The 13,927-nt window shown below is 45.7% G+C and overlaps 2 protein-coding genes across 3 annotated transcripts in view; one reads left to right on the plus strand and one right to left on the minus strand.

Annotated features, from left to right (window-relative positions):
- Positions 1 to 13,927, minus strand: part of ccdc120a (coiled-coil domain containing 120a) — a 107,925-nt gene that overhangs the window by 32,892 nt on the left and 61,106 nt on the right. The window lies entirely within an intron of this gene.
- LOC115166449 (coiled-coil domain-containing protein 1-like) lies at positions 5,437 to 8,098 on the plus strand. Its single transcript, XM_029720348.1, has 2 exons — positions 5,437 to 5,501; positions 7,150 to 8,098. Exons 1-2 carry the CDS (start codon positions 5,437 to 5,439, stop codon positions 8,096 to 8,098), a joined length of 1,014 nt encoding a protein of 337 aa, XP_029576208.1.

Genomic DNA, 13,927 nt, shown 5'->3' on the forward strand with positions numbered 1-13,927 from the left:
GATACAGGCCTGACGGGGGCGCCACTCAGTACTGATACAGACCTGACGGGGGCACCACTGAACAGTACTGATACAGACCTGACGGGGGCACCACTCAACAGTACTGATACAGACCTGACGGGGGCACCACTCAACAGTACTGATACAGACCTGACGGGGGCACCACTCAACAGTACTGATACAGGCCTGACGGGGGCACCACTCAACAGTCTTTAAAGTCTCTGCTCTGTACACAACACCAACAAAGCTTTATGAGAAAACCAGGCAACTAACTGCATGTTGGAGAGTAGAAGTATAGTCGAACAAAACCTGTCTAAATAAAAACGTAAATGACTGCACTGATTCAGGATGATAGCAGAATAAAGAATAGTTTCAATACTGTCAGTGAGACAGAAAAAACCCCACCATATTTAATCCGAAAAAAAAAAAAAACCCAGCTAGACTGAGACGAAACGGAGAGATGTTTTGTGTTATGATATAGGACTGATAAAAGACTTGTCATCTTTAGTGTAACACTATGCAGTCCACGACCCCTCGTTCCAAACGACCAAGGAAACACGAGCCTGTCCAGACACAGCCCTTAGCCCCTAGGCACCTCTCCCCTGTCCCTCTCCCCTAATCCCTAGCCCCTAATCCCTAGCCCCTAATCCCTAGCTCCTAATCCCTAGCCCTAATCCCTAGCCCCTGATCCCTAGCCCCTAGGCACCTCTCCCCTAATCCCTCTCTCCTAATCCCTAGCCCCTAATCCCTAGCCCCTAACCCTTTCACCTAGTTTATACCTATCTAACCCTTTCAATTGCCTAGGGTGTTGGCAGTAGGAGGTAGGGGCTAGCGAGTAAGGGGCCCAGGGTTCAATACTGTGGACAAAACAGTTTTAACTTGGCAGTGCGACAAACATTTTGAATTGATCGCAAGGGTGCCAGTGAATTTATTTTACCTGGTCACGTCACGTCAATCATGATTTAACCAAACAGGTAAATGTGCAATTGACCAAAAATAAACCAACTTTGTGAAGAGGAAACAACGGCAGGGGAATGCCCCTGCCTGCCTGCCTGCCTGCCTGCCTGCCTGCCTGCCTGCCTGCCTGCCTGCCTGCCTGCCTGTCTGTCTGTCTGTGTCGGGGCTCTATATACAGTGGAGATTTCCGGAAGCCAGATCATCCCCGTCGGTGACCAGCTTGTGCCAGTCAAAGAAATACTGTTATAATACCATTTTTTATTTTTTTATCTAGGCTATATAAATGGTTTTTAAAAAAGCTATTTGTTCGTTATGGCGATTATTTATCACACGTGCGCTGCACACATATCAGTCGGTCAGAGCAGCCTGGTCTCATAGACTAGATGTAACAATAGTAAACGTAAATCCAGGACACTGAAATCAGTATGATATGTTACGGTTGGTATGGTTACGTAAGACTGAAGGTTACTTAAAGGCATAAAGGAACGGAGGGTGGTTGGTCGGGGTGGATGGGTAGGCATATAACACGAACGTCTAGCAAACCAAAGCTCTTTAGCAACTCTGCAACTACTTGCTACATTTTAGCTACGTTTGCAAAAACTTAGCATGTTAGCTAACCCTTCCTCTAACCCTTAAACCTAACTCTTAACCTTAACCTTAACCTTAACCCCTTAGCCTAGCTAACGTTAGCCACAACAAAATGGAATTCGTGACATATCAAGGGGCTAAGTTATTTTTTTGTGGCCGGCCCTACTACAAGGATGACCCTGGGATGCCTGGGAACAGGAAGTGAACAGGAAACAGGAACAGAAAACACGTCATCAAGCAGGAAGTCAGAGAGGGAAACAGAACAGAGAGCAGGAGAGACATAACACTGAAGAACAGAAATAATACACGCACACTCGCACACACACTTGCACACACACACACACACACACACACACACACACACACACACACACACACACACACACACACACACACACACACACACACACACACAATAACACTAAAGAACAGAAATACACTCTATATACAAAAGTATGTGGACACCCTTCTAATTAGTGGGTTCTATTTCAGCCACACCCGTTGCTGACAGGTGTATAAAATCGAGCACACATCCATGCAATCTCCATAGACAAACATTGGTACTAGAATTGCCTCACTGAAGAGCTCAGTGACTTTCAACGTGGCACCGTCATAGGATGCCACCTTTCTAACAAGTCAGTTCTGCCCTGCTAAAACTTCCCCGGTCAACTGTAAGTGCTGTTATTGTGAAGTGGATACGTCTAGGAGCAACAACGGCTCAGCCGTGAAGTGGTAGGCCACACAAACTCACAGAACGGGACCGTCGAGTGCTGAAACGTGTAGCACGTAAAAATCATCTGTCCTCGATTACAACACTCACTATCGATTTCCAAACTGTCTCTGGAAGCAATGTCAGCACAATAACTGTTCGTCGGGAGCTTCATGAAATGGGTTTCCGTGGCTGAGCAGCCACACACAAGCCTAAGATCACCATGCGCAATGCCAAGCGTCGGCTGGAGTGGTGTAAAGCTCGCCGCCAACGGACTCTGGAGCAGTGGAAACGCGTTATCTGGAGTGATGAATCACGCTTCACCATCTGTCAGTCCGACGGACGAATCTGGGTTTGGCGGATGCCATGAGAACGCTACCTGCCCAAATACATAGTGCCAACTGTAAAGTTTGGTGGAGGAGGAATAATGGTCTGGGGCTGTTTTTCATGGTTCAGGCCCCTTAGTTCCAGTGAAGGGAAATCTTAATGCTACAGCATACAATTACATTCTAGACGATTCTGTGCTTCCAACTTTTTGGCAACAGTTTGGGGAAGGCCCTTTCCTGTTTCAGCATGACAATGCCCCCGTGCACAAGGCAAAGTCTATACAGAAATGGTTTGTCGAGATCGGTGTTAAAAAGACTTGAATGGCCTCCACAGAGCCCTGACCTCAACCTCATCGAACACCTTTGGGATGAATTGGAACGCCGACTGCGAGCCAGGCCTAATCACCCAGCATCAGTACCCGACCTCACTAATGCTCTTGTGGCTGAATGGAAGCAAGTCCCCACAGCAATGTTCCAACATCTAGTGGAAAGCCTTCCCAGAAGAGTGGAGGCTGTTATAGCAGCAAAGGGGGGACCAACTCCATATTAATGCCCATGATTTTGGAACGAGATGTTGGACGAGCAGGTGTCCACATACTTTTGGTCATGTAGTGTAATAGACAGACAGACAGACCACAACAAACTGAAATAATAAACAGGAATCTATTCCCTACATAGTGCACTACTTTAGACCAGAGCCCTATGGGGTAGTGCACTACTTTAGACCAGAGCCCTATGGGAATAGGTCGCCATGTGGCTCAGTTGGTAGAGCGTGGCCCTTGCAACAGCAGGGTTGTGGGTTGGATTCCCACGGGGAGGACCAGTATGATAAATACATCCACTTGCTACTAGATAAACGTATCTGCTAACTGACTAAAATGTAAATGTCTCCAGTAAACTACTACCTAGGGACAATGAGACATAGAATCAAACTAATCTGTATGTTTGTACATTCCCATAAACAACACTTTCCAACTCACCGCATCCTGTAAAACCTCCCAGACTCCCAGTAAGCAATGTGGTGACTACATTTCTATCTAGCAGGACCGTTATATATCTCGGTCAACTAGACTTAGAGTAAACAATGATTATCTGTCCTGCTTGTTCCTGTTGAACAGATCTGGGAGAGGACAATTCCTAACTGGAGCTTTGTCTAACCACTCATATAATTACAACAGAGAGAGAGGAGAGAGAGAGAGAAGACAGGGGAGAGAGAAAGAGAGAAAAAGAGAAGGCAGGGAGAGAGAGAGAGAGAGAGGAAGAGAGTGATCTACAATACAGATTTATACAGAGGTCACAGAAGGCTGAATGAGAGAGAGAGAGAGAGAGAGAGAGAATGAGAGAGAGAGAGTGTGAGAGAGAAGGCAGGGGAGAGAGACAGAGACAGAGAGAGAGAGAGGAAGAGAGTGATCTATTATACAGAGGTCACAGAAGGCTGAACGAGAGAGAGAGAGAAGACAGAAGGCGTGACCGTGACCGAGAGAGACAGATGACCCAGGATGTGTTAGATGTGTTAGTATACCAGAGGTCACTGAGGGGAGAAGGAAAGTGATTGGCCAGGGATGACGGACAAGGCAGCTGGCACAAACAGTACATTACATGGGTCGGGTCGGGATTCAAATGGTAACCTTATTCCCTATATAGTGCACCACTTCATACCGTGCACCCTGGTCAACAGTAGGGGACTATATAGGGACTAGGGTGCCATTTGGGATGTTGCAAAGGTGAAGTATTACAGGCCACTGATAAACGGCTGTCACCATGACGCTCATTTCATTGTGGTTTTGTTAGGTTGAATTGTGGTTTGGTTAGGTTGAATTATGGTTTGGTTTGGTTGAATTGTTGTTTTGTTAGGTTGAATTGTGGTTTTTTTAGGTTGAATTGTGGTTTGGTTAGGTTGAATTGTTGTTTGGTTTGGTTGAATTGTTGTTTTGTTAGGTTGAATTGTTGTTTTGTTAGGTTGAATTGTGGTTTTGTTAGGTTGAATTGTGGTTTGGTTAGGTTGAATTGTTGTTTTGTTAGGTTGAATTGTGGTTTTGTTAGGTTGAATTGTGGTTTGGTTTGGTTGAATTGTTGTTTTGTTAGGTTGAATTATGGTTTTGTTAGGTTGAATTATGGTTTTATTAGGTTCCCGAGTGGCACAGCGGTATAAGGCGCTGCATCTCAGTGCAAGAGGGGTCACTACAGTCCCTGGTTCGAATCCAGGCTGAATCACATCCGGCTGTGATTGGAAGTCCCATAGGGCGGCGCACAATTGGCCCAGCATCACCCGGGTTAAGAATTTGTTCTTAACTGACTTGTCTAGTTAAATAAAGGTTAAATAAAGGTTAAATTAAGGTTACAATAAATAATAATCATGGATTGAATTGATTTTTGTGACATTAAGCTCCTGATAATGTTTTAACTTCCTTAACTGATCATGAATTTAAAAACTCCTCAATGAAAAACAAAATGTATGGACTACTTCCTGAACTGACCCCCAAACGCTGGACTACTGACTGAACTGACCCCCCAAACGCTGGACTACTGACTGAACTGACCCCCAAACGCTGGACTATTGACTGAACTGACCCCCAAACGCTGGACTACTGACTGAACTGACCCCCAAACGCTGGACTACTGACTGAACTGACCCCCAAACGCTGGACTACTGACTGAACTGACCCCCAAACGCTGGACTACTGACTGAACTGACCCCCAAACGCTGGACTACTGACTGAACTGACCCCAACGCTGGACTAAATTCTGTAGCAAACAGTCAACAACAGACCAGCGAGGAGCAATGGACAGAAACGGACAGGACAGGACAGGAGAGGAGAGGAGAGGAGAGGAGAGGAGAGGAGAGGCTGTGTCGGTATGGACTTGGAGAGCAGAGCAGAGGAGATACAAGCTCTGACACGACCCAGTGAGGACACAGGAATGTTAGAGGAGAGGAGGAGGGAGGAGGGTAGGGGATGAGAGGAGGGGAGAGGAGAGAGGGCAGGGGATGAGAGGAGGGGAGAGGAGAGAAGGCAGGGGATGAGAGGAGGGGAGGAGAGGAGGAGGGAGGAGGGTAGGGGATGAGAGGAGGGGAGAGGAGAGAGGGCAGGGGATGAGAGGAGGGGAGGAGAGGAGGGGGGAGAGGGTAGGGGATGAGAGGAGAGGAGGAGGGAGGAGGGTAGGGGATGAGAGGAGGGGAGAGGAGAGAGGGCAGGTGATGAGAGGAGGGGAGAGGAGAGAGGGCAGGGGATGAGAGGAGGGGAGAGGAGAGAGGGCAGGGGATGAGAGGAGGGGAGAGGAAGGCCATTTGTTTCACCATTTGTTTCCGTCTGCTCCACAACACATGGTGCCTGCTGTTGGTGTGTGTTTGAGAGTGTGTGTGTGTGTGTGTGTGTGTGTGTGTGTGTGTCTGCTGCTGTCCTACCAATGCCCCTAAAGCTCTTAAAGCATGTTTCCACAACACATTCCAAAAGACATAAATATCTGTCTGCACCTTCCCAATATAATATCTGTCTGCACTGCACCTTCCCAATATAATATCTGTCTGCACCTTCCCGATATTATATCGGTCTGCACCTTCCCAATATAATATCTGTCTGCACCTTCCCAATATAACATCTGTCTGCACCTTCCCAATATAATATCTGTCTGCACCTTCCCAATAAAATATCTGTCTGCACCTTCCCAATATAATATCTGTCTGCACCTTCCCAATATAATACCTGTCTGCACGGCACCTTCCCAATATAAAATCTGTCTGCACTGCACCTTCCCAAATATTATATCTGTCTGCACCTTCCCAATATAATATCTGTCTGCACCTTCCCAATATAATATCTGTCTGCACCTTCCCAATATAATATCTGTCTGCACTGCACCTTCCCAATAAAATATCTGTCTGCACCTTCCCAATATAATATCTGTCTGCACCTTCCCAATATAATATCTGTCTGCACCTTCCCAATATAATATCTGTCTGCACTGCACCTTCCCAATAAATATCTGTCTGCACCTTCCCAATATAATATCTGTCTGCACTGCACCTTCCCAATATAATATCTGTCTGCACATCCCAATATAATATCTGTCTGCACCTTCCCAATATAATATCTGTCTGCACCTTCCCAATATAACACCTGTCTGCACCTGATATCACTGATGATACAGACCCTGATGATACAGACCCTGATGATACAGACCCTGCTATCACTGATGATACAGACCCTGATGATACAGACCCTGCTATCACTGATGATATAGACCCTGATGATACAGACCCTGATGATACAGACCCTGATGATATAGACCCTGATGATACAGACCCTGCTATCACTGATGATACAGACCCTGATGATACAGACCCTGATATCACTGATGATACAGACCCTGATGATACAGACCCTGATATCACTGATGATACAGACCCTGATATCACTGATGATATAGACCCTGATATCACTGATGATACAGACCCTGATATCACTGATGATACAGACCCTGATATCACTGATGATACAGACCCTGATATCACTGATGATACAGAACCTGATATCACTGATGATACAGACCCTGATATCACTGATGATACAGACCCGATATCACTGATGATACAGACCCTGATATCACTGATGATATAGACCCTGATGATATAGACCCTGATATCACTGATGATACAGACCCTGATGATATAGACCCTGATATCACTGATGATATAGACCCTGATATCACTGATGATACAGACCCTGATATCACTGATGATACAGACCCTGGTATCACTGATGATACAGACCCTGATGATATAGACCCTGATATCACTGATGATACAGACCCTGATATCACTGATGATATAGACCCTGATGATACAGACCCTGATATCACTGATGATACAGACCCTGATGATACAGACCCTGATATCACTGATGATACAGACCCTGATGATACAGACCCTGATATCACTGATGATACAGACCCTGATATCACTGATGATACAGACCCTGATATCACTGATGATACAGACCCTGATATCACTGATGATACAGACCCTGATGATATAGACCCTGATATCACTGATGATACAGACCCTGATATCACTGATGATATAGACCCTGATGATACAGACCATGATATCACTGATGATACGGACCCTGATATCACTGATGATACAGACCCTGATATCACTGATGATACAGACCCTGATATCACTGATGATACAGACCCTGATATCACTGATGATATAGACCCTGATATCACTGATGATACAGACCCTGATATCACTGATGATACAGACCCTGATATCACTGATGATACAGACCCTGATATCACTGATGATACAGCCCCTGATGATATAGACCCTGATATCACTGATGATACAGACCCTGATGATACAGACCCTGATATCACTGATGATACAGACCCTGATATCACTGATGATACAGACCCTGATATCACTGATGATACAGACCCTGATATCACTGATGATACAGACCCTAATATCACTACAACCCTGGCACTAAACATATCGCCTGCTCATGTACACTAGTTAGAATACAGTAAGACAGGAAATATACAGTTAGAATACAGTAAGATAGGAAATGTTACAGTAAGAATAAAGTAAGAAAGGTGGCAGTAGAAAACCCATACCAGAACAGAGCCTGCATGCACCATGGCCAACACTTGGGACAATCCTCCACCCTGCTGTGTGTCTACCTCCTCCACCCTGCTGTGTGTCTACCTCCTCCACCCTGCTGTGTCTCTACCTCCTCCACCCTGCTGTGTGTCTACCTCCTCCACCCTGCTGTGTGTCTACCTCCTCCACCCTGCTGTGTGTCTACCTCCTCCACCCTGCTGTGTGTCTACCTCCTCCACCCTGCTGTGTGTCTACCTCCTCCACCCTGCTGTGTGTCTACCTCCTCCACCCTGCTGTGTCTACCTCCTCCACCCTGCTGTGTGTCTACCTCCTCCACCCTGCTGTGTGTCTACCTCCTCCACCCTGCTGTGTCTACCTCCTCCACCCTGCTGTGTCTACCTCCTCCACCCTGCTGTGTGTCTACCTCCTCCACCCTGCTGTGTCTACGTCCTCCACCCTGCTGTGTGTCTACCTCCTCCACCCTGCTGTGTGTCTACCTCCTCCAACAACAAAGTCACAACTCAGCAGTTTGTTGTCTGCCGTAGACCCAGAGTATACATCCTGATCCCACACACACACCACACACACACACACACAGAGAGAGAGCATGCCTGTATTGATTAAGCCCACACTAACAAGGGAAAGTGGATACAGCTGCTGTGTTTCCACATGGCCGACCCTCCCCTCCTGTCTCCTCTCCTCCCCTGTTCTCTCCCCTCTGTCTCCTCCCCTCATCTCCTCCAGTCTCCTCTCCTCCCCTGTTCCCTCTCCTCCTGTCTCCTCTCCTCCCCTGTTCCCTCCCCTCCTGTCTCCTCTCCTCCCCTGTTCTCTCCCCTCCGTCTCCTCCCCCTCATCTCCTCCAGTCTCCTCTCCTATCCTCCCCTGTTCCCTCTTCTCCCGTCTCCTCCTGTCTTCTCCCCTCTCCACTCCTCCCGTCTCCTCTCCTCCCCTGTTCCCTCCCCTCCTGTCTCCTCTCCTCCCCTGTTCTCTCCCCTCCGTCTCCTCCCCCTCATCTCCTCCAGTCTCCTCTCCTATCCTCCCCTGTTCCCTCTTCTCCCGTCTCCTCCTGTCTTCTCCCCTCTCCACTCCTCCCATCTCCTTTCCTCCCCTTCCCCTTCAGCTCTTCCCCACTGGGAATGTCACTGGGAATGTCACTGGGAAAATCACTGGGAAATTCACTGGGAAAGTCACTGGGAATGTCACTGGGAATATCACTGGGAATGTCACTGGGAATGTCACTGGGAATGTCACTGGGAATATCACTGGGAATGTCACTGGGAATATCACTGGGAATATCACTGGGAATATCACTGGGAATGTCACTGGGAATATCACTGGGAATAGCACTGGGAATGTCACTGGGAAAATTACTGGGAAAGTCACTGGGAATATCACTGGGAATGTCACTGGGAAAATCACTGGGAATATCACTGGGAATATCACTGGGAAAATCACTGGGAAAGTCACTGGGAATGTCACTGGTAATATCACTGGGAAAATCACTGGGAATATCACTGGGAATGTCACTGGGAATATCACTGGAAATGTCACTGGGAATGTCACTGTGAAAGTCACTGGGAATATCACTGGGAATATCACTGGGAATGTCACTGGGAAAGTCACTGGGAATGTCACTGGGAATATCACTGGGAATGTCACTGGGAATATCACTGGGAATATCACTGGGAATGTCACTGGGAATGTCACTGGGAATATCACTGGGAATGTCACTGGGAATGTCATTGGGAAAGTCACTGGGAATGTCACTGGGAATATCACTGGGAATGTCACTGGGAATGTCACTGGGAATATCACTGGGAATATCACTGGGAATATCACTGGGAAAATCACTGGGAATATCACTGGGAATATCACTGGGAATATCACTGGGAATGTCACTGGGAATACAGTGCATTCGGAAAGTATTCAGACCCCTTCCGTTTTCCACAGTTTGTTATGTTCCAGCCTTATTCTAAAATTGATTGAATAAAAACATGTCCTCAATCTACACTCAATACCCCATAATGACTCAATACCCCATAATGACTCAATACCCCATAATGACACAATACCCCATAATGACACAATACCCCATAATGACTCAATACCCCATAATGATACAATACCCCATAATGACTCAATACCCCACAATGACTCAATACCCCATAATGATTCAATACCCCATAATGACTCAATACCCCACAATGACTCAATACTCCACAATGACTCAATACCACACAATGACTCAATACCCCACAATGACTCAATACCCCACAATGAATCAATACCCCACAATGACTCAATACCCCATAATGACTCAATACCCCATAATGACTCAATTCCCCATAATGACTCAATACCCCATAATGACTCAATACCCCATAATGACACAATACCCCATAATGACTCACTACCCCATAATGACACAATACCCCATAATGACTCAATACCCCATAATGACTCAATACCCCATAATGACTCAATACCCCATAATGACTCAATACCCCATAATGACATAGCGAAAACAGTTTTTTAATTTCTTTTGCAAATGTATATAAAACAAAAACACCTTATTTACATAAGTATTTGCTATGTGACTTGAAATTGAGCATCCTGTTTCCATTGATCATCCTTGAGATGTTTCTACAACTTGATTGGAGTCCACCTGTGGTAAATTCAATTGATTGGACATGATTTGGAAAGGCACACACCTGTCTATATAAGGTCCCACAGTTGACAGTGCATGTCAGAGCAAAAACCATGAGGTCAAAGGAATTGTCCGCAGAGCGCCGAGACAGGACTGTGTCGAGGCACAGGTCTGGGGAAGGGTACCAAAACGTTCTGAAGCATTGAAGGTCCCCAAGAACACAGTGGCCTCCATCAATCAATCAATCAAATTGATTTATAAAGCCCTTCTTACATCAGCTGATGTCACAAAGTGCTGTACAGAAACCCAGCCTAAAACCCCAAACAGCAAGCAATGCAGGGGTAGAAGCACGGTGGCTAGGACAAACTCTAATATATTTACATCAGCTGATACAGAAACCCAGCCTAAAACCCCAAACAGCAAGAATGGGAGAAATTACCCAAATACAGGTGTGCCAGACTTTACAAAGTACTGAGTAAAGGTTTTGAATAGTTATGTAAATGTGATATTTTATTGTAAAAAAATTATACCAAATTCCAAAAATTTCTAAAAACCTGTTTTTGCTTTGTCATTATGGGTTAATGTGTGTAGATTGTTGAGGGGGGAAAAACGATTTTATCCTTTTTAGAATAAGGCTGTAACGTAACAAAATGGGGGAAAAATCAAGGGGTCTGAATACTTTCCGAATTCACTATATCACTGGGAAGATCACTTGGGAAGATCCCATGGGAATTCACTGTTTTTTCCAGGCAAATATTTTGTGCCAGATCCAACGGCCAGCATGCTTTTTGGCGCTAGTCGGTGGCCTAATGGCCACTGTTACACACCTACACATTGGGGGTTGTTGAGCCTTATGGTGGGTTAAGGCAGAAAGGACAAAAAGGCATGCACACTATTATTATACCCCAATTTAACAGTGGCTCTTCAGGCCAAAAAGAGTATGACAACAACAATTTCTCTAGGGAAGAAACCACACAGTAATACACCATCCTTTGTGTTACTATACCAGTGTGTGAAGAAACCCCAGTTTCCATTCTGTGAGCCTGAGCTACAGTACTGTCTGTATGTGGCTGGATAGATTTACACCATAGATTCACTGGAGTAAATTAATACTGGATAGATTTACACCATAGATTCACTGGGGTAAATTAATACTGGATAGATTTACACCATAGACTCACTGGGGTAAATTAATACTGTCACGTCCTGACCATTGAGAGCTCGTAGGTCAGGGCGTGACTTGGGGGGGGTTTGTCTAGTTTATTTATTTCTATCTTTGGTTCTAGTTTCTTTTTTCTATGTTGGGGTTTTTGTCTAGTTTTACATTTTCTATGTTGTGTTCTAGGTTCTTTTTTCTAGGTTGGGGGTTTCGTATGATTCCCAATTAGAGGCAGCTGGTCATCGTTGTCTCTAATTGGGGATCATATTTAAGTTGTTGGTTTTCCCACTAGTGTTTGTGGGAGATTATTTTGAGTTTATGCATGTAGCACCTCTTCGTCACGGTTTGTTGTTTTTTGTTTATAGTTTATTTGTCTGTCTTGCATAGTTTCACATAGAAATAAAGATGTGGAACGATACGCACGCTGCGCCTTGCTCTCTCTCATACGACAACCGTGACAAATACTTGATAGATTTACACCATGGACTCACTGGAGTAAATTAATACCGGATAGATTAATACCGGATAGATTTGCTGGTTACGGCTTCACCGTGATAATGATGTTCATAGTCATAACACGGGATCAATATCCATTTAAAGTGATTGAAGAAGAGGCGGAATTCAACATGCATTTAAACTGCTATTCTATGAACTATTCTAGTACCCTATGGGTCCTGGTCAAAAAGTAGTACACTATATAGGCCAGGAAATGAGTTCCATTTTGGGACCTGATCACAGTTTTGTCCAACATTTTCTTGTTTGTTACATTACCATAGAAATATTTTTTTTTGTTTCATTGTGTCACTGACAGAGAATCCTTGCAACAGACAGTACTACTGTAGCTAGCTGGGAAGCCATATACATCACCAGTCTTTCCAGTCTACTTTCCTCAGAAAGACAGGATCCTCTCTGAGTGGCTTTCCTCGGGAAAGACAGGATCCTCTCTGAGTGGCTTTCCTCGGGAAAGACAGGATCCTCTCTGAGTGGCTTTCCTCGGAAAGACAGGATCCTCTCTGAGTGGCTTTCCTCGGAAAGACAGGATCCTCTCTGAGTGGCTTTCCTCGGAAAGACAGGATCCTCTCTGAGTGGCTTTCCTCGGAAAGACAGGATCCTATCTGAGTGGCTTTCCTCGGAAAGACAGGATCCTCTCTGAGTGGCTTTCCTCGGGAAAGACAGGATCCTCTCTGAGTGGCTTTCCTCAGAAAGACAGGATCCTCTCTGAGTGGCTTTCCTCGGAAAGACAGGATCCTCTCTGAGTGGCTTTCCTCGGGAAAGACAGGATCCTCTCTGAGTGGCTTTCCTCGGAAAGACAGGATCCTCTCTGAGTGGCTTTCCTCAGAAAGACAGGATCCTCTCTGAGTGGCTTTCCTCGGAAAGACAGGATCCTCTCTGAGTGGCTTTCCTCGGAAAGACAGGATCCTCTCTGAGTGGCTTTCCTCGGAAAGACAGGATCCTCTCTGAGTGGCTTTCCTCGGAAAGACAGGATCCTCTCTGAGTGGCTTTCCGAGGAAAGACAGGATCCTCTCTGAGTGGCTTTCCTCGGGAAAGACAGGATCCTCTCTGAGTGGCTTTCCTCGGGAAAGACAGGATCCTCTCTGAGTGGCTTTCCTCGGGAAAGACAGGATCCTCTCTGAGTGGCTTTCCTCGGGAAAGACAGGATCCTCTCTGAGTGGCTTTCCTCGGAAAGACAGGATCCTCTCTGAGTGGCTTTCCTCAGAAAGACAGGATCCTCTCTGAGTGGAAATAACAGAGCAATGTGGGGGAATCATCTACTGTACACGAATAGATGGTATCTTCATTTGAACCAATTTCTCACAGCAGGAAAATAATCCTGCAGCACCAGGAAATATGAATTATTATGTGGATTATAATTAAATGGATAAATCTGAAATATTTCAGTGGAAATTACAAACTTTAGCTAGCCTTTTAAATAGCC

Source organism: Salmo trutta, chromosome 28 (assembly GCF_901001165.1).
Source record: "Salmo trutta chromosome 28, fSalTru1.1, whole genome shotgun sequence".
NCBI classification, from domain to species: domain Eukaryota; kingdom Metazoa; phylum Chordata; class Actinopteri; order Salmoniformes; family Salmonidae; genus Salmo; species Salmo trutta.

Coding starts and splice junctions, on each gene's coding strand:
- LOC115166449 (XM_029720348.1), top strand. CDS start 5,437: ATGGACTTGGAGAGCAGAGCAGAGGAGATACAAGCTCTGACACGACCC. Junction 5,502..7,149: donor CCCAGTGAGGACACAGGAAT/GTTAGAGGAGAG, acceptor CTGATGATACAG/ACCCGATATCACTGATGATA.